This window comes from Phoca vitulina, unplaced genomic scaffold (genome assembly GCF_004348235.1).
Source record: "Phoca vitulina isolate PV1807 unplaced genomic scaffold, GSC_HSeal_1.0 scaffold6, whole genome shotgun sequence".
NCBI lineage: Eukaryota > Metazoa > Chordata > Mammalia > Carnivora > Phocidae > Phoca > Phoca vitulina.
Window position 1 is genome coordinate 52,010,332 of NW_022589709.1, and position 21,671 is coordinate 52,032,002.

General features: G+C 37.8%; 2 protein-coding genes across 6 annotated transcripts in view; one reads left to right on the plus strand and one right to left on the minus strand.

Moving 5' to 3' along the window:
• Nucleotides 1–13,652, minus strand: part of POLK (DNA polymerase kappa) — a 66,400-nt gene extending 52,748 nt beyond the window's left edge. The window contains exons 1-2 of one of the 4 annotated variants that reach the window (XM_032404178.1): nt 13,541–13,652; nt 6,898–7,006 (exon numbers count right to left, since the gene is read on the minus strand). The gene's annotated coding sequence lies outside the window, so the exon portion shown is untranslated. Of the gene's footprint in view, nt 1–6,897; nt 7,162–13,491; nt 13,512–13,540 lie in introns of those variants that run through there. The other 3 variants (XM_032404177.1, XM_032404180.1, XM_032404179.1) reach the window with 3 other exon arrangements.
• A 169-nt stretch (nt 13,653–13,821) lies between these two features.
• Nucleotides 13,822–21,671, plus strand: part of CERT1 (ceramide transporter 1) — a 112,725-nt gene continuing 104,875 nt past the window's right edge. Inside the window, exons 1-2 of one of the 2 annotated variants that reach the window (XM_032404182.1) lie at nt 13,822–14,321; nt 20,139–20,273. In XM_032404182.1, the coding sequence (XP_032260073.1) occupies nt 14,226–14,321; nt 20,139–20,273 (231 nt within the window). In that variant the 5' untranslated portion in view covers nt 13,822–14,225. The remainder of the gene's footprint in view (nt 14,322–20,138; nt 20,274–21,671) is intronic. The other variant, XM_032404181.1, reaches the window with a different exon arrangement.

The following is a 21,671-nucleotide window of genomic DNA, read 5'->3' on the forward strand; positions in this document are numbered from 1 at the left end:
TCCCTCTCCTCCCCGTTTGTGCTCTCTCTCGCTCTCTCTCTCTCTCTCAAAAAATAAATAAAATCTTTTTTAAAAAAGAATTATTCATTTCTATACTGCCAAATATACTAAGAAACAAAATTTAATCTACAAATGAAATATGCATTTCTTTTTTTTTTTTAATTAAGATTTTATTTGATAGAGAGAGACAAAGCGAGAGAAGGAACTCAAGCAGGGGGAGTGGGAGAGGGAGAAGCAGGCTTCCTGCTGAGCAGGAAGCCCAATGCGGGGCTCAATCCCAGGACCCTGGGATCATGACCTGAGCTGAAGGCAGATGCCTAACAACTGAGCCACCCAGACGCCCCTATGCATTTCTTTTTTTAAAACAGATTTTATTTATTTATTTGAGAGAGTGAGCAAGAGAGAGAAAACAAACAGGGGGAGTGGCAGAGGCAGAGGGAGAAGCAGGCTCCCCACTGAGTAGGGAGCCCGATGCAGAACTCGATCCCAGGACCCCAGTATCATGACCTGAGCTGAAGGCAGACACTTAACCGACTGAGCCACCCAGGTGCCCCATATAAATGAAATATGCATTTCTTAATACTACTAAGATAATTACCTTTAAAAGTACTTCATAGATGGTAGGAAAATGAAGAAAAAGTTACAACAAATGAATATCATAATATGTAATTAAGTGATCACTTCTTACAAATAGAAGCAGAAGCAGGAGTGATGGGATGTCACACATGAAAATGAGTTATAAAAGAATGTGACTTCCATCTTAGATGTTCTCATTCTTAAGTTGAATTACTCAGTCTGGGGAAACCAGCTGCTATGTAAGGCAGCCCTGACAGAAGGTCCATGTGAGTGAGTTTGGAAGCAGATCTTCTTCCAGTCCAGTCTTCAGATAAGACTGCAGCCCTAGATAACACCTTGACTGCAACCTCATGATCCAGAGACACTCAATTAAGCCATGCTGGGATCCTTGATCCACCAAAACTGTTAGATAATAAATTTATAGCTTACTTTCAAATTCTGTAATTATCTCATTATGGATCAGCACTGTACACAGACCAAAGTTTGAGTAACACTGCTATAAAACAGTTGTAGCCTAAAGATTATTAATGTCTTCATTTGAATAAAGGTGAAAATTTTAAATATACTAATAATCAACCTGAATAACTTTTATGCCGAATGCCTTTTCCCACTAGAATTTGTGCAAGAAAAAAATAAGGCAAGTGTTTTTTTGTAGTATCTAATACAACTAAAATATAAATTTCAAGAGGGCAAAACCTGGTATAGTGCTAGGCCACTGAGCTTGTTACTTAATAAATGTTGAATGAATGAATGATGGGCAGATTAATACACAGAACATAATAAAATTAATGGTAACACCTCAGTGAAGTCTTTTTAAATGAAGTAACTATAAAAAGTAACATTTGGATCTTACATGTATATTACATGTATTTTTTACATGTATATTTCTATTTAATTTTCCTAAGAGATGAGGAAACCAAGGTGTGAAGACTTAGATGTACCTTAGATAAGTTAACAATTGGTGGATTTGAGACTGTATTTCAGGCCTAGCTTCAAAACCCTCATGTTTAGTCATTACATGATAAATACAAAGAAGGTAAAACAGAAAATTATTGACATCTTATCAAAAAGGAACAGTGGTTTTTTTGTAGATTTCATGGAATGTGAAAGGGGTATAAATGATAGATAAAATCATTTATAACTGTAATATAAAACAAAATTTATGGCCTAAACTTACTTTTAGATGACATCATGATTTTAAAAACTCTCTAAAAGCCTAAGAAGTGTCTAAATGAAGAATATGAAATAATGACAAGGAAACTAAAATAAAATTATTAAGATATGATGTTCCACTCAGACTTTACTAAAATATATTTAGGAATCAACTGCAGACCTTTCTAGTGATCCAAAGGGTAATATATTCAATAATCGTGGCATCTAAAACAAACAGTTCTCTTCTACCAGGGACTGCCTTATGTAATAATACCAATAAAAATCAATTATCTAAAAAAGCCCCACATTTCTGCCTAAAGCAACACAAAATAAAGGGAAAACATTATTCATAAAAAGAACGAATTTTCTCTGAAAATGAGAGCTTCCTAAATCTGGTCTCTGTACAAGTCAAAGTAGCAGCAGAAGTGATTTCTCGTTTACAATATTGTCAGTGGTTTCCTCTTTTTTCAAGATATATCCAACCTCTCTAAAGCCGGGGGGGGGGGGGGGAGATGAAAATAAAAAGCATGAAATTCCATAAAGGTTGGCCATACTTGCTAAAAATACATATGAATAAATGATAATATTTTCAAACAACTTACCATATGCTAAGCAGGTATTAAGTGTTTAAAAAGTATTCTCTCATTTGTTTCTCATGATTACTCACTAATTTAGATATTATCTCACTAAAGTATATACTGGTAAAATACATAAGGAAATTGAACCTTAGAGAATTTATGTAATTCACCAGCGGTGTCCAAGCTGAAATTCAAATCCAAAATTCTGTCTCTGGAGCCCACATTCTTAATCAGTATGCTAAATATTTAACTAAGATGACAGCAGGTTTATTTTACTTTTTTATTCTTGAAAGATATTTTCATCAGATATAAAGTTGACAGGTCTTTTTCTTTCAGTACTTTAAAGATGTAGCTCCTGTTTTCTAGCCTCCATTATTTGTTAAGATCATGATAGTTCATACTGTTGTTCCCTGTATGTGATGTGTCATTTCTTTCTGTTTTCAAGTTTTCTCTTCATTTTTGGTTTTCATCAGTTTGGCTATGATGTGCCCAGGCACCATCCCCCCCTTCAAAAGACAGACCTACTCCAGGTTCCTGTATTTTCCATGAACACTTTCCCTTACTCCTGCTTCCTCTTCATCTGTCCTTTTAAAGATCTGAAGGTTTTCTCTGTCCCTTGACATACAGCAGCAGTGCCTTCCTCATCCTCTCCCATCCCATATTGCATATATTTACATTTTTTCCCTAAAATTACCCCCAGGGAGGAAGAGAAAAAAACGCTTCCCGAGACTTAAAAATATCCCCACCCTTTTGTTAAGAAGGTGACTAACAAAATCTGTTTAAATTATGTACCTGTTTAACTTCTGTCTGCAGTACCATATACTAATCTTAATCACAAAATAGTTTGGGTTTCATCCCATAAAAAAACTAGCAATAATCACTAGAAAGAAGCAAAGGTCTTTTTAGAAAAGGCCTTCGTCTCTGGAATTTATTAGCATTTTTCATAGATTTTCACATGTCTGCTTGCGGGCAAAAAAAAATATTTCTACATGTAGGGCACGGATCCCCTTGACTGCACTTTGGTTTTTGATAATTCTCTCAGATCATGATTTATAAAGTGTGGTTCTACTGTGAAATGCTTGCTATTGTGGGATCCCATGATAGCCATGCTTTTCTTATGTAAAAAACTAAAAAATTCTGTTAATATTTTAGGTATTGCCAACTATTCTCAATGGGCAAATATTATATACTTTATAAAAGATTTTTTATATATCTACTTTTATACATCTATTTTTTAAAGCAAAAATTTCACTGGATTGGGTAAAGATAAATGAACTAGTAGTATATCAATATGTACTTTGATCTTTAAGACGAATGCCTTATTTGGTCAAATTATTATTATTTTGGAATTACAATGGCTAACCCTTTTACTTGAGATAGAAGGAAATCCAAACTAGTTTGTGTTTGGTTATAAAAAAAGATTAAGGAACATAGTTAAATTAACCTTTGGTATAAAAGGATCTATTAGACCCAGTTTTAGTGTCTTCTTCGAGCAACTTTACCGTAAGCACAGATATTTCTTTTTTTTTTTTTTTTTAAAGATTTTATTTATTTATTTGAGACAGAGAGAATGAGAGAGAGAGAGAGAGCACATGAGAGGGGTGAGGGTCATAGGGAGAAGCAGGCTCCCTGCCGAGCAGGGAGCCCGATGCGGGACTCGATCCAGGGACTCCAGGATCATGACCTGAGCCGAAGGCAGTCACTTAACCAACTGAGCCACCCAGGCGCCCGAGATATTTCATATTGTATTTTTTCTTAGAAATCTTCCAAAGAACAAAATATTAAATTTTTAACAGAATAAAATTCACTCTATCTTGCAACTTCTATATGGATTTGACTCTTTTATAAATTGAAGATACATTATAGTGATCCCTTTATAAATGAAAGATACATTATGGTATCTTAGGGATCTTACTTTCCTATATCTTGAATATTTTGCTATTTCATTATCCTAGGAATTAGTAATCATTATTCATCATTTATGCTAAAAGATAAAATCGTAAGAAAGTGAAATAATGGAATCACCAGAAAGATGACCTGGTAGTGAAATAAATCATCATTATTATATCATCCTTCAGTTTTCTAATTGTGTTGCCCACAGTATTACATCTTTGAAGGAAAGTATAAGAGAAGTATAGAGAAACCATTTTTGCAGGGGGTTGGGTTTTGGTAGCTTTCACTGATAAAGGCTTTTAATGAAAGCTAACTATAGTTGAAAGTTCTGCATTTTTCATTTTCTGCCCATACTGGCAAAGAGATGAAAACTGACAGAAGAGTTTCACAATTATTAGACAAATAGGAAGATGAATGTAAAGAAACTAACAGCACTCTTGACTATAATGATGGTGAAATTGATCTTACAAGCAAAATCTCAGAGTATGAATTTTCAGATGATTCAAATAGATATCTTCTCAAACTTAAGAATCAATGAGTAAACAACGAATTTTTAAGAAAAGCTAATATGGCATTCCCATCCAGTTAGTCACTCAACAGGAAGGACTTCATCACAGAGTATTTTGCAACAAGAACTTGGAACATCCCAAGGACATATGACAGTGTCCTTTTATCTTTTATGATATTTATGCACTAAAAGTTACTTAATATGGATTGTAAGTCAACAAATGTCTAAGGCAGACGTGTACATAAAGGGGAAAGGAAGGAAAGAGATGACGTAGAAATGAAAACCTTATTAGACTTGTACTTCTAAGTAGTGTTTGTAAATATAAAAATGAAAATATTTTACAATTATGGAGGGAAAAAAATGGATGTCTTCTCTTTAACAAGATTATGAGATGTCAAGGTTTTCAATGTTACAGCATTTTGATGTTACAAGCGTAAGATAAAGAACCAGACATAATGATAAGCTAGAATTTATTAAAGATGCATATTATATCTGGAATCTTTATTTATAGGATGGAAAGATCAAGGATCATGCATAAAAGTTGATGAGCAGCTACTTGCTTTCAAAGGACATTCATTACTCATTTCAGGAAAATATAGAATAAAAATTTGTTTTTGTCTGTTAAAATTATTCTTATTTTAACAGAAATTAACAGAATTTTATTCTGTTAAAAATTATTGCAATTCCTAATAAAGTTATTGTTCACCATCCTTTGTTTGTTACTTCTCAAGGTTATTCATAAAATTACTCAAAAATATAAAAAATAAAATGCTGATAGATACCAATGACATTTTTTCCTGAGAAATACTCTTATACCAAGAGTTAAATCGATACATAATTCCTTTATCAACATTAGATAAAAGAATAATTGCAAAAGAAATCACTTAAATTATCTATAGATAATTAAAACATAGACTTGGTTGCACATCCCTTTAGTTATCATAGAAAAACACTGTAAACTGCCTAAATAATATACTACTGCAGCTTAAAAATGTATGTGGATGAATTTTCTTCGAAAGAAAAATTTCAAACTAAAGAAAAACTATGCAACATACCCAGAATGTAATCAGGCTCTAACAGATTCTCAAATGTTTAATCATTTCAGGATAATAGTTGTCTTTGTTTTTGTTTTTTGAGTCTAAAATCAATTTTATGTATATTGAAAGTACATATTATAAGTCTCTGAGTTTCAAAGTCTTTTTTTTTTTTTTTAAGATTTTATTTATTTGACAGAGAGAGACACAGCGAGAGAGGAAACACAAGCAGGGAGGGAGTGGGAGAAGCAGGCTTCCCGCGGAGCAGGGAGCCCGATGTGGGGCTCGATCCCAGGACCCTGGGATCATGACCTGAGCCAAAGGCAGACACTTAACGACTGAGCCACCCAGGCGGCCCTGAGTTTCAAAGTCTTAACTAGACTATTAATTAGCTATGACTTTGGGCAATTCATTTAACTTCTTTGAACTTTAATTTCTTTGTATGTAAAATAAGGATGTCTATTTTGCAGGAGTTTTGTGAAGAGTGAATACTAAATATAATAAACCTAAAACAATGTTTAACATTGAGTAGGTTCTTAACAAATGATACTTATTCCTTACAAAAAGCCATGCTGGAATTTGGTTCTTCAGTCTCTCATTAATTTTAACCTGTTAGTGATTTTTTTCCTGAGCCTTGTTAATTGTAGTTCCTACAGCTTCCCTTTAATCATCAACCACATAAACTTACTCCATTCATCCTTAAATACTTACTGAACACTTACTATGTGACAGACAATTTAAATCTTTACTTGTCCTGGGGCGCCTGGGTGGCTCAGTCGTTAAGCGTCTGCCTTCGGCTCAGGTCATGATCCCGGGGTCCCGGGATCGAGTCCCACATCGGGCTCCCTGCTCGGCGGGAAGCCTGCTTCTCCCTCTCCCACTCCCCCTGCTTGTGTTCCTGCTCTCGCTATCTCTCTCTCTGTCAAATAAATAAAATCTTTAAAAAATAAATAAATAAATAAATAAATCTTTACTTGTCCTTTAATAATGCTGTCACTGTTAAAAACATATCAATATCTTTATACACTTAATTATTGCCTGTATTCCTAGACAGTAAAATGCTAGATAGCAATGAATCTATGAAATGTGTGGTATATATCTCCTATTTTTATAGCACCCCAATCAGGACAATTACATAGCAAGTCTTAATAAATACCTTAAATGAGGATGAAGATAAACTGTATATTCATAAACTGTATCACCATAACAACATGTATAGTTCTACCACAGTATTTTTCAGCTTACTTGACTAAGGAGAAGAGGATCTGAAATTACAGTAAAAGTGAAACAATGAAAGGGCTGGGGAGAAAAACAGGAAGCAAAACACATTTATAAAATAACCATTATGAGGATCCTACCAATATTTAAAAATACTATACTGCTTATATAGTAGGACTTTAACATATTAACAAGTAAATTTCTCAATATAAGTTAAAGAGATTAAAATTTAGAGATTGAAAAGGTTGAGGGTTAAAAACAGAAAGAGTGTACATGCAGAGAGTGGGTATTAATAGCACTGTTCATCTATTATAGATGTGTACTGTGTACTTTTTAGACAAAAGGATTTTTTACTGTTATAGTGAAATCTATGAAATACCAACCACCCCTGACAAGTTTTTATCCCACAAAACCAAACAGATGTAAATAAAAGATAATGGAATAAAATTTCAATTTTATTCAATAGTAAGAAAGAGTATTTCTGCTTGGAACATGCCTGGCTTGGCTCTCCTCTATACAATAGGAAACATGATCAAAGGGTAGCCCTATATGCCCTTTGAAATTCTGTTTCTGAAATCACTGTCTTACTGCCAAATGTTAGAACTTTCTATGGGATGTGACATTTTCCTAAGTAGCTACATGCAGTGCATTAAGGTATCAATGAGTAGCCCCCCCCCACCCCATACAGTTGTCCTTGAGTTAAAGATGTTAAAAATCAATACACAAGGGGGTTGCTAGGGTGGTGGGGGGTTGGAGGGATGGGGTGGCTGGGTGATAGACATTGGGGAGGGTATGTGCTATGGTGAGCGCTGTGAATTGTGTAAGACTGTCGAATTACAGACCTGTACCTCTGAAACAAATAATACATTATGTGTTAAAAAAAAAAAAAAAAGATAGTAGGAAGGGAAAAATGAAGGGGGGGAAATCGGAGGGGGAGACGAACCATGAGAGACTATGGACTCTGAGAAACAAACTGAGGGTTCTAGAGGGGAGGGGAGGTGGGGGGATGGGTTAGCCCAGTGATGGGTATTAAAGAGGGCACGTATTGAATGGAGCACTGGGTGTTATACGCAAACGATGAAACATGGAACACTACATCAAAAACTAATGATGTAATGTATGGTGATTAACATAACATAATAAAATTAAATTAAAAAAAAAATCAATACACAAGGGAATCCAAGACATATATGCAAAGTCACCTTAGGAATCAGAGTAACAGAATAAGACCTAGCAGTATCAGCATAATATAATAATAATTGATGTTAATAAAATAAAAGTGTTTTGATCCAAATGGAGTGTGGCTGGTTAGAAAACAGAAGGAAGAAAAAAGAAAGCAAGGAAAGTAATTATTGGCAGTGCCTACTTAAATATCCATCTCCATAACAGGAATAACCTAACTTAATGCTACTCATCATTTAGAATCATAATTATTCCCCTTGGAGGAAAACAAAAATATGAGATTAACATGTAGGAAGAAGACATCAAGCCTAGATTTGAGACCAGGAAACAAAGAGCAATCACAGAGCCTGAAAAAATGTGAAAGGACTGGGGGCTCCTGGGATACTGAGGCAGGAAACAGGATTGAAGTAAGAATTAAGAATAGCAATAACATAAGCTTCCCTTCTCTATTCCTATGAGTCAATTAAAACAGGATGGAAGATTCCATTACAGATTATTTTTCTCCCAGCTTCTCACTATTTCTCACCTACTCCTTCCTCTGCTTGTCCCATCACTGCTGCCAATGACTGCTATGGTAGACAAGGAATACAAGAGGGAAAATATTAACAGACAATAGTAATACACAATACATATAAACAATAGTAATGCAGGGGAAGAGGAAAGATGAGGAGAAAGAAACTACTAAAGCATATGCAGGAAGGAAAGAGAAATTTCTGCAGCTGTCTGGCTATGGGGACCATTCATATGTAAAGAACGCACATAATCTGGTCAGATTAACTACAAGGTTTTTATTCAACCAGATTTTATGACTAGCTTTTGGTCTTTTTTTTTTTTTCACCAAGTGCAAAAGTTTGTTCTATTACTCAAGAAATCTGATAGATCCTGTGAAAATGTGTTCAGGAAGCCATGAAGGGAGGACCATCATGCACGTACCACTTGTCAAAGCTTGCATAGTCCAGCTGGAAGAAAGATTTCCCCTTTGTCTAGCAATAGCAAGCTGCCCTCACCAAAAAACAATTCAAGAAATCTGTTCACACTGCTCCTGGGCACTTTAAATTGCCCAAAGGACTATTTGAGCTTTCCTAAATGGTCTCTATTCAGCTACCTCCATCTCATGAATACAAATATGTTTCGGTAATGATTTGCATGTTTTCCCACTGGTTTGAAGCCTTTCCACATAGACAAGCTACTGCTTCTTCGATAACTAAAATCCTATTGGAAAAAATCATCCCTATCTGGGGAACCCCTCCTGAGCTCCACAGTGACTGGGGAACCCATTTTGCTGGTCAAATATTACAGCAAGTCTGTGCTGTTTGACCAGTTCTACAGCATTTTCACTGCTACCATACTCAGTGTTTAGAACTAGTCAAACTAACCAAAAGCATCATCAAAACTCAACTGGCAAAATTTGTGGAAACCCTCCAACTCCCTTGGCCAAAAATATCGCTGATGGTCCTAAATCTCAGATCCAACCCTTTAGAACTCATAAACTTTCAGCCTTTGAAATAATTACTGAGTGCTATCTACCTCTAGCTTCCACCTCTTTTGACCTGCACCTAATAAAAGGAGATATATTTCAGTATTGCAAAGGCCGAATTACATCCCCCCAAAATAATCATGCTCTAGTAGGACAATCTTTTCACAGCACACTCCCAGGAGGTGAAGCCCTCCAACACCACACACTGCAACCTGGGGATTTCATTTCTTGGACAAGACATCTCCAAAAAGATTCTCTTCAACCACACTGGAAAGGCCCTTATCAAGTGTTATGGACCATCCTTGGGCCACTAAACTCCAAGAGTTGACTCCCAGATTCATGTGTCTCATCTAAAGAAAGCTCCAAACCCTGACTGGACCTGCACATCAACTGCTGACCTCAAATTAAAGATTTCCAGGAAATGAAGCATAGGACACTGAAGTAGACAGCTTCCCCAAGATGACAGGATCAGACCCATATATTCTCTTCTTTCTGCCCTTGCCTGCAGCCAATGAGAAGCCACCACCACTTCCAACTCTCATTTTCCTCCAATGAACTTTTGTTCAAAATAACCCCTCCCAACTTCCTCCTTTCCTCTATAAAGTGAAGCTCTCCTCTGTTCTCTATAGATTTGCCTATGGTTCACCATGGTCTGCTTGTCCGAAATTGCAATTCCTCTGCTATTCTTGAATACACTCGATTTTGCTGGCTGAATCGCTTACCTTTTCTTTCAGAAAGTTGACGATCCTGTAAAGTTCATTCATAGACACTTGTGTAAACTTGGGGTGCCTACACTAGATATGAATATACCTGTTAAGATCTAAGTTTAACTGAAAATCATTAATTTGGAAGATAAGCATGCCAGATGTTAATCATAGATAGGTGAAATACAATCTGTTTTTGCACCAACACAAGAGATTAAGATACTGAGGGGAGCAATCACCTCGATATTCCTGTATTCACTTTACATAGTGTATCCAGTTTTGTGAATACACTTGTAAGGGTATTTTACAATAATTCTGTATAAGATCACAAAAGATGAAAACATGCAAGTTTCTTGTAGTCCTTTACATTTCTGAAACTAGTGTTTACATGTTCGGACATGGACATAGATGCATTCACCACCATACAAATGAATATCCATTTTGATATACTTATGCAAATATGTATTTACAAATGCATTTAACAGCACAACAGTTGGGATATATATGATAAAAAGCGACTGGTTAAACTAATAATGCTATTTGTTAAGTTAGTATTTATTAAATACACATCCAAATTCATATGATTATTAAGGATGAAGCCAGCTAGGATTCATACCCAGGGACTATCTGCTTGCTCACTCTGAACTCACATGAATCACCATAGTGGCAGTTCTTGAACAGGCCTCACAGGAACATTGAAGAGAAGCTAATATGATCGATTAGTATTCAAAACAGGGGAAACAATGCATTTAAAGGGTCAAGTAGTTCTGGTTAAATTGAAAAGGCAGAGAGGCTTGAAGAGTAGCTTTTACATTTTTTAAATTTCTGAACTTCATTTAGGGGACACGCTGAATGTCATAAACACAGTAACAAGTTATAAAAAAGGTCTATCAATTTATATTATTTTGAATAGTTTACATGATAACTTGGTGGAAAGAGATCAGCAAACAAGGACAATCCCTTTTTCTTTAGAATTCCAAATAGCCATTGTTTTTAACTAAAAAGACCTGGGGCAAGGGGCCTACAAAGATCCAGGAGAAGGATTAGATAACAGGGTTAGAAAACAGGGTTTGTCACTGTCAAGTGGTCGGAAAAAAGGTTACCTTCTTTCAAACACTAGTTCAGCTATTAAAGTTACATTTGTACTTTTCTTACATTGTTTTCTGTTATAATCTCCTGGAAGGCCGAGCCCTGCCCCCCGCCCCCTTTTCAACTTTTTACTATCTTAAAATCACCCAGTCTTCAGCATAGTATCCTGGATGTTGTATGTTTGTTAAATTATTAACTGAAAGTTAGAATATAATACCAATTATATTGAATGCCTTCTATGTGCTGAGTACTACTCTAGGGACTAAGGATAGAAAAAAGTTATGAAAAAAATGGATGAAAAAAATTTAAAATTCTTGCCTCCATGGAACTCACATTCTAGGGAACAAAATAATATATGCAGTCTAATACATCCATTTAAACATTTATCATGGGATTTTCATGTATGTTAAATGATTTTTTTCTCAGAATGCCCCCTCCCTCAGCCCTATAGCTAGAAACAGACTACTACAGTGAAGCAATTTCCTACTAAGTGGGAACCTCAGAGATGTAAGTGCTGGTGGTTACAACCACACACAACTTAGAAATGCATAAAAGACAACAGAAAGTTCAATTTCAATATAAATATATACTATGCTCCCATGATTCTAAATCACATTATGAAGTGGATTTCTCAACAATTCACAATCATTTCCTTAAGACTAATGTCCTTTTAAAACCTAGAGCTCAAAAGAATCAAATATTACATCTAACCATATTAGGTAACCAAAGGGAAAGTAAAACTTAATTGTTACAGTATTCAAAATTCTAAAGATATAATTTAGTAATTCAATAAAGAGGAAAACACGCTAAGTGGGTTTCTTCTTTTTTCTCTTTTGAATGACAACCTTGGGATTATGTTAATTAACATGTTGTCAAAGTATTTTCAAAAGCATTATCTCAAGGTTTTATTCATTGTATGGCTTTCAATTATCAATTACTACTTGATTTCACAATGGAAAAACGATCTGTAACTTATTTACAACAGATTCAGCATGTATAAGCATCAATCTAGGGGAACGAAAAGGTATCATAGGTACTTCTCAGAGACACTTCCCATCATTCTGTTTTTTCCTGAAGATCCCAGTTAAGTTGGCCTCTATCGCTACCAGTTATTTCCGGCCACTGTGCCTTTTTCCTTAGACTCAAAATTTCACTCCTATTCTCCAGCCACTGCAGTACACAGGTACTCTTTCTAACGTTTAATAACGAATTTTGTTGTTGGCAATTATTAGGAAATTGACAAGATGTAAAAGTAGCAAACGAGAGGAGAAAGAACTGAAGCTACAAATTAAAGATCTCACAATAAAAACTGTCCCTATAATTTATGCAAAAATAGACAAAGATCCGTTAGATCTTCTATTGGTCTTTCTTTCTACTAATTCAATTCTAGTCTTAAAGCCAGACTCCTATTGCATAATCTCTTATTATTCAGTAAGACTATTGCATTTTGGTTTTTCTTATACAATGAAGTTTCTACTCCACAACCTTTCCTATCTCTGACAGAGATAGGTCCGTAGATATGGTTAACCTGGCTTTAGGGAAGGTACTCATCTACAACTTAGAATAAACTCCAGTCTATCATTTTACATTCTCATTTTACTTTAAAAATTCTTCAAAAGTCATTTATTCTCTGACATCTTCAAAATTACTACCAACAAAATGAACACTCTGTAACAATCAACAATACGAAATGCTTGCTCTGGTGAGAAGGGACTGAGAATTCTTCCTCCAAACGCGGGAAACACCAAGTTTGAAGTTTAACTTCTAAAGAGCGAAATAAAAAGACCTTCAACATTTGCAGAGGGAATTTGGCGGAAAGAAACCCCGTTTTCACTGAGACGTCGCAAACCACTGGCCCGCGGTAGAGGCAGAAGCGCCCGGTACACTCCCACCCCGGAAAAGTGGCAAGATGCTCCCGGGCTTTCAGGAAACAGCCCTGGAAGGCAGGCCCGGCATCCTCAGCAGAGTTATCTCACGTCCGGGCCCGCAAGCTCCGCAGGTTCGTCATAAACACACTAGGCAGAGATAGAAGGGTGGCTGAGGGGACGGATCACACAACTGTCAAACGAAGCCCACCCACCACTTGACCGGTCCCTAAGGCGACAGCCTTCCGGGCGCGGAACACTCACCGGTTGCCTCAGGATTCCGACTACAACTCCCAGGAAGCTGCGCGACTGACGGAGCAGCGTCCTTCCCAGAATGCAACAGAACGGGGACTCCATCCCTCCTCCTTTCTCTGCTCCTCCCACCTTTCCACCCTGCGTCACCCGGGAGAACCGGAGGTAGGGTGCGGGAGGGGACCTCCAGCCCTCGGCGTGCTTCGTCAGACGTTGGGAGGGGGACGGGGCGGGGAGCAGGGGGAGAATGGGAGGACGAAGGGGAGGGGAAAGGGGAGGGGAGGGTAAATAGTGGGCCAGGCAGGAAGATGGCGGCGGTAGCGGAGGTGTGAGTGAACCTGGGTTTCTGCAGCTGGATTTTTCTCTTCCCTTCTTTCCTTTTCCTTCTCTGAGATTGGCATCGAAGGGGCTGAGTTCGGGTGGTGGCGCCGGGCGCAGCGCAGGGGTCACGGCAACGGCGGCGGCTGACGGCTGGAAAGGCCGGCTTGTCGTCCTTCCCCGGTCCGCTCGGTGTCAGGCGCGGCGGCGGCGGCGGGGGCGCAGCGGCCGGACTTCGTCCCTCCTCCAGCTCCCCCCTGCGCCGGAGCGGCCACTCTTCCCTTCGCCATCCTCCGACCCTTCACCCCGGGTACTGGACGCTTCCTCCGGCGTAGGTCAGGGAGCGGGGGCCAGTCTCCTGCTCGGCTGTCGCGCCTCCATGTCGGATAACCAGAGCTGGAACTCGTCGGGCTCAGAGGAGGATCCGGAGACGGAGTCCGGGCCGCCTGTGGAGCGCTGCGGAGTCCTCAGCAAGGTGAGCAACCCGCGGGTCCGAGGGCCCCCTCCTCAGACTCCACCTGCCGCGAGGCGAGCCGCTGAGGGGATGGGGTGGGGTTGGGCGGGAGTCACGGACTGTCCCGGGGCGGGGGATGCGGAATGTGCCTGGGTGCGGGGCTGAGTACTGCCGCAGGAGTGCCAGGGTTGGGTGGGGGTGGGGGGGAGGAGGGGACTGTCCTGTTCACTTGCCCTGGGCCCGGGGGTGGCGGCCGAAGACTGGAGAAGACGTGTCCCAACCCCGGATTCGGTTTGGGAGTAGGATGGGCACCGTGACTTGGGACTCGGCGACATCTGTCCCGGGTGTAGGAATCCGGGTTGGGCAACAGCGGTGTCCGAACGACCGGGTATGGGAGCAGTACATATCGGACCTTTTCAAACGAGGTTAGTCCAGAGATGCAGAGCAGGTTTGTAAGATTCTGTGGATGCGGCGGTATAGACAGTAGCCGGAGCAACTGGGCATGGTGCGGAAATCTGAGGTGGTAAACTATGCCAAGTTTTATATAGTGAGAGGTCTCAGTGAGGAGGACTTTTGTACTTTTTCCCCTCATCCTTTTCCCCAGTTCAGAAAAGAGCTAGTGAACCGACACGTGATAGGTACAAGAAATATTCATAGTAACTTGGAACATGTCAGAATAGAGGCCGACCTTTAGTCCAGGAAGAAGAGAACTATTAATAATAAAATATTCTTGCAAAGGGCCAGAGTAAGGAAAACACATCTTACTTTTCCTGAAAATTTAAAAAACGCTTTTTCAAAATTTTAGCAAAGCAGAATAGTAGTAGGACTGTAAGGCTAATTATAATTAGTTAAAGTGGATGAGCCCCTTTTTAGGAGAGAAGATGGATGATTTTTTTCTTTTGATAGTACATGGTTTGGGGCTTGTTTGTTTCTTCGTTTAAAGTTTTTGCTATGAGAAGATCCTCATTGCCTTTTTTACTTCCTTCTCTCTTCTGTTAAAGTTTTAGAAATGGCCAGTCCCTCAGCAAGCTAGTCATAAGATACAAGATCATGTGCAGCCACTGACTATTAAGAAACCACCCTGCTTCCAGTATACATATTTTGGCTAAGCATTTGGACATTTATTGTGGAATTGTCATACTAGGTTTTTCTGTTATCTTTAGAAAGTGGTGAAAAGGGGTTAGGTAAGACATGAATGTCAGAATTAAGACTTACAAGTGTTAACTTTCATTTACATAGCAGAAAAATCATGATGTGTCTTGATATTGTGATCATTGGAATTGCAGTGAAAGCCTTTCAGTAAAGTGAAGCTCCCTAGGGTTTCTTTAGATTGAATGTAGGTTGTAGTTTAGAAATCTGTATTGAACACATTCTGTAGGAGCTATACATTTTCAGGTGGAATTTCAGGTGTGTTCCTTGCTTCTCAATTCTGGTAGATTCCTCACTTTTCTCATTAAATGAAAGCTGACTTCCAAACTAGTACTCTGGTGGTGGTATTTTATAAAACAGGCTGAACTTTTGACCTATTTGATACTACTCTTTTGGGGGGCTGAGGGGTGATGGGTGGAAAGAGTCCCCAAAGCTCTCTGAGTATTCACTGTTTGCAGAGCAGTATAGTAGGTATACCATATGACAAAAAATGGAAAACTATCTCTTTGATATTTAAATGTCGAGAAATGTACTTTCTGATCGCTTCTGTGGTAGGCAAATAACTTTGATGTTGCTGCATATGTAGAATCAACAGGAATATAGTTTTTGGTATTTTTGTTAACAGCTATGAAGGCAATTTCTGTGAAATTTAACAATGTATGGTTATATATAATGATTTCTGGAAGCTTTTTAATCAAGAATATTTTATATTGAGGATGTCTGGGTGGCTCAGTCAGTTAAGCGTCTGCATTCGGTTCAGGTCGTGATCCCAGGGTCCTGGGATCGAGCCCTGAGTCAGGCTCCTTGTTCAGTGGGGAGTCTGCTTCTCCCTCTCCCTTTACCTGCCGCTCCCCTTGCTTGTGCGTGTGTGTTCTCTCTCTCTCTGTCAAATGAATTTAAAAAGATCTTTTTTTAAAAAAAGAATATTTTATATTGAAAACATGTTTTAAAATTTAAAGTACGTATATATTTTGATCCGTTTGTATTCACCTGATAATTTATACAAGAGTTAGAACTCAGGGGCGCCTGGGTGGCTCAGTCGTTAGGCGTCTGCCTTCGGCTCAGGTCATGATCCCGGGGTCCTGGGATCAAGCCCCACATCGGGCTCCCTGCTCAGCGGGAAGCCTGCTTCTCCCTCTCCCACTCCCCCTGCTTGTGTTCCCTCTCTCGCTGTGTCTCTCTCTGTCAAATAAATAAAATCTTTAAAAAAAAAAAAAGAGTTAGAACTCAGCAACTGTTCTTTTCCTTCAATTGAGTAATGTAGATAAGTCTCAATACTAATGTGTTTTGTTTCTTCCCCTCCCAAATGGAATGAATTTGGAATGGTGGGAGGGGATAAACTTATATTAGAAATATACCAATCCAGAGTTTTTTTTTCTGTATGGTAATTTAAAATACATGGAAATATCTATGAAGCATATTTTCTATGGAATTACTTCTTTTTTTTTTTTAAGATTTTATTTATTTGAGGGAGAGAGAGAACAAGCATGGGGGAGGGGCAGAGGAAGAAGGAGAAGCAGACTCCCCCTTGAGCAGGGGGCCTGATGTGGGGCTCAATCCCAGGACCCTGGGATCATGACCTGAGCCGAAGGCAGATGCCTAACCGACTGAGCTACCCAGGCGCCCCTATGGAATCACTTCTTAAGCACGTAGGTTCCACGAATACTGGAGAGACAATAATTCTAGTTGGTTATAACAAATATCGGGATGGATATTGATGGGAAAAGATTCATGCCTTAGTGGGACTTGAGAGAAACTAAGCCTGGATAAAATAAATGTCGTCAAGCTTCTTGTGAATTCTCTCCATCCTTCAAGGTTTACCTTATCTTCTATTTCTCCACATACCTAACTGTTGAGTGAAATTCTGTCCATCTTTAGAGGTTTGGTTTTTTTTAAGATTTTATTTATTTGTTTGAGAGAGAGAGAGGGAGCATGAGTAGGGGGAGGGGGAGAGGGAGAAGCAGACTCCCTGCTGAGCGGGGAGCCCAATGCGGGGGCTCTATCCCAGGACCCTGGGGTCATGACCTGAGCCATAGGCAGCTGCTTAACCAACTGAGCCACCCAGGAGCCCCCATCTTTAGAGTTTATCTCAAACTCTATTCTTAGCATGAAGCCTTTTCGTATTTTGCCAACCATTTTAGATCTCCTTCCCTTGAGCTCCCATAGTATTTTATTTGTAACTTGTTCTGACTCTTCCTCTAAATGTATTGTTTTCCTCTTGAAGTTATGCTCGCTGGACTATTGGGACCATAAATCTTTGATCTGCTTCTGTGTATAGCATATTGCCTTGTCTCTGTTAGATGCGGAAGAGTGAGGGAATGTTATGAGAAAGGCAAAAATCTGCCTTCTAGCAGAAGCTAACATTTACTAATAAGTAAAGGGTCTTGAAGCTTATCTAATTTATTGGATCCTCTATAAGAAAAAAACTTAAAAAATGGACACACAATTGCTGGAACCCATTCTGTCACTTTGCAAGAGGTCTGTTCTAGTGAACTGCACTGAAGGTTAAGCTTCATTAGTTCTGCATAATTCTGTCTCCAACTGAGAAAATACTGTGTCCCTGGCAGTGTTGTAAGTCTATTCTTGTTTAATCTTGACAACTTTAAAAGGTAGAGTTTGACAAAGAAACAGAGGATAAATAACTTGACCGCAGTCACACAGTTACCAGCCTTCTGAGGGGCAGTAATTGGAAATGAGGTAGGATTAAGGTATACCACTCTAAACAATCTGTATTATAGGCAATGGGGAGTTGTCCATGTAAGTTTTGGAGCTAGTGGTTCAGTGAGATTAATATGTAAGATAAGTAAGCCAATGTGCTTAATAAGTAAATAAGATTGTGCAAGTTATGAAAGAAAATGCAAAAGATGCTAGAGGTAAGGTTGTTAAGCCTTCTCAGGAGTCTAGTAATCTGACAATTTGATTGGACTAATTGAAAATAGAGAAGAGCCAAATTTAAGGGTTTACTATGAAGGAAAGATGAATAGGAGTTGATGACAGGCTGTAAAGATTGACAAGAAACATTATCTCTTATGAATATAGTAGGGGTATTCATGATTTTTTTCAGCCATTCAAATAACAAGCAAAGAAAGTAAAGCTCGGAAAAGTTAAATAACTTGTCGAAACTCCTTATGTAACTAATAGAGTCTATCTGATTTTATATGCACTACTCTGTCCATACAATACAGGAACACTCAGCCAGGTTTGAATCTGAATTGACTGCAGAAATACCAGTATAGCAAAGGAAATAGGAATATAGGGAAGAAAGTGCACCTTATTGGAGGAGATGAATGCGATTTTGTATGTAACCATCGTTGTTTCGAGTCAGTGTATAAGTGGTGGTAAGTCATAGGGAGTTAGAAATAAGGAAATGGTGATTAGGGAGCTCATGGGAAAGAATGTGTTAAATTGCCAGCATGGATGAGCTCTCAGTGAAGGGTCGTAATGGTGGGCCTTAGAAGATTTAAGAGCTGAACTGTCTCAAACATGCTGAGTAGGGAATAGAAAAGTAAAGATTTCTCAATGGGTATAGAGCCTGAGCCAATGCGGTATATTTTTGACAGTCCATTTTTAATTAGTTTTTGGCAGATAGTGTTGGAATTAGTTTTTGGAATTATCTATACATACATAAAACCCCCAAAGCATAAAAATATACAAAATCAAGAATTCCCGTAGAGGTTGCATTTCTGGCTTTGCAAGTTTATTGATTGTGATCTGCAGTGTGCAGCAAGACTTCAGCCACACAGAAACCATTTATAGGCACTAGAAACTGATAATTCAAGTGTTTTTGAAAACCAGTTTTTTTTTAATAGTTGTATTATTACTCTTGGATTTAAAAAATAGATCTTCAGAGAAACTTGGAAAATGAATTAACTATTTTTAATATTAGTATCGAGTTCTATGGACAAAAAAGTAAAGTTTATATAGACTTAAAGATTAATATCTAGTATTTTTGCTTGGATGGAGTTATAAATATCATACATGTTCACATAAGAACAACTTAAACAAAAGTAGAATTAGGCCATGATTAGCTTCATACTTCTGTTGATTTGAAAGCTTCATGCAGTACTTGGCGTAGGAGAATGAGAGGCTATAAACCAAACTTACTTTTCTATTGAATATGTTAATTATGGTAGAGACCAAAACAATCTTAAGTGTCATGAAGTTGGTGAGGAGGGGAGGATGAAGACACGCAAAAAAAGCAGATTTTTTTTTTTTAAGATTTTATTTATTTATTTGACAGAGAGAGACACAGCGAGAGAGGGAACACAAGTAGGGGGAGTGGGAGACAGAGAAGCAGGCTCCCTGCTGAGCAGGGAGCCCCATGTGGGACTCGATCCCAGCACTCTGGGATCACGACCTGAGCCGAAGGCAGATGCTTAACAATTGCGCCACCCAGGCGCCCCAAAAGCAGAATTTTTAACTGAACTCTGCATCAGTTTTATTCCTCAAATGTTAAAAAGAAGAAAATATAATAATTTTGTAAAAATTACTGAAAATCATACAATCTAGAAAATCTCAGCTTCTCACTTTTTATAATCATTTATACTGTTTACAATTAAGCTAGAACTTTTCACATTTTGGTTTTAAAATTAGATTGATAGCTGTTTCAGAAAGTTTGGATTTCTAAAATACTGACTTTTATATTTTGTTTTCCTTTTCCCTCCCACCCCCCCACCCCCTTACCTCCAGTGGACAAACTACATTCATGGGTGGCAGGATCGTTGGGTAGTTTTAAAAAATAATACTCTGAGTTACTACAAATCTGAAGACGAGACAGAGTATGGCTGCAGAGGATCCATCTGTCTTAGCAAGGCTGTCATCACAGTAAGTTCCTCTTCTTCATTCAACAAGTATTTATTGAGCATCAGCTGTACCCTAGGAATTGTTCTAGCGGCTTGGATATATCTGTGAATAAGAGAGAAAGATCTTTGCCTTTGTGGAGCATAGAGTCTAATACTTCTTTCCATAAAGTTATTTTATAAAGACAGATACTATTTTTCTAGTTGTTATAGCAAGCCCTTAAGAGATTCAGAAAAAAATGTATTTGAAGACTTCATATCTGATGAGATTAGGACAGTTACGTGGCAGGTTATTGAAGAAGTTAAAGCAGAAAACAAAAAAAAATGTATCTTAACATTTAAAAATTTTAATTTAAAATACTTAAATCTATATTCATTTGCCAGCTTTTTGATGTAATGTTAACACCATCTCTTTGAATGTGGAATTGAGAGAAGTTGTTCTTGTAAACTATATCCATAATGCATGATTTGCAATTTCCAGTTTTGATTTCTCTAAAGTGGAATAAAAACTTAAAGATAGTTTTGAAAAACCCAAAGTATAGGTTCTTCTGATTTTTTATGGTTTCCTTAATATTTTACAGATGTCTCATCTTTGTCTAATTCAGTACCTTTTTAAAGAATGACTCACCTTTATTGAGTCATTCTACTTAGTCTGCATTCAACTTAGTTTACATAGAAACAACTCTCGTTTTGCATCCGTATTCCATAGACTTATGTAATATTAATTATGTAAGGACCACATCAGGTAAACTGGCATAAACAGGTTTGGGAACAACCAACTGATTTGTTAAACATAACTCAACCTGTGGGATCAGAAGTGGTTAAATATGCTAAAAATAGCATATAAGTTGAGAATAGTCAGTGTGCCATGGCATATTTAATAAAAGAGCAAAAAAAGGTGTTGACTAAAGCAGGTCAGTTAAGTGAAGGTCAGTTAAGGGTGGTATTGTACTGAAAATCTAGAAATGGGTATGTTAAAACCTAACCATAGATTTTACTGATACATTCAAAGAGAATTCACAGGATAGAAATTATATTGCTTATAAAAGTGAAAAGTATACTTTGAGTCTGTGTTGATTTCTAAATCTGACTTACATATGTTTATGTTACACATTTGAGGAAAATCTTACAGTATTTTGCTCTTATTTTTCATACATTCTACCCTCATGTATATTCAGAGTTTGAAAACAAACTTAGCTGGATATTGAGTTGGAAAAACTTGCAGAGGAATTGTTTGTAAGTGTTAAGAATGAAACTACTACTCTCCATTCTTGGGAACAATTTTAAAGAAATTTAAATTGAAAGAAATTTTAAAGAAACTTTGAACATAAAAAGCTCAGTATTGACTTGTATGTTGTACATTATATGGTGTATTTTGAAGTTGTGTATAGTTTTGTATTTTGGGGTTTTATTTCCCTTGAGA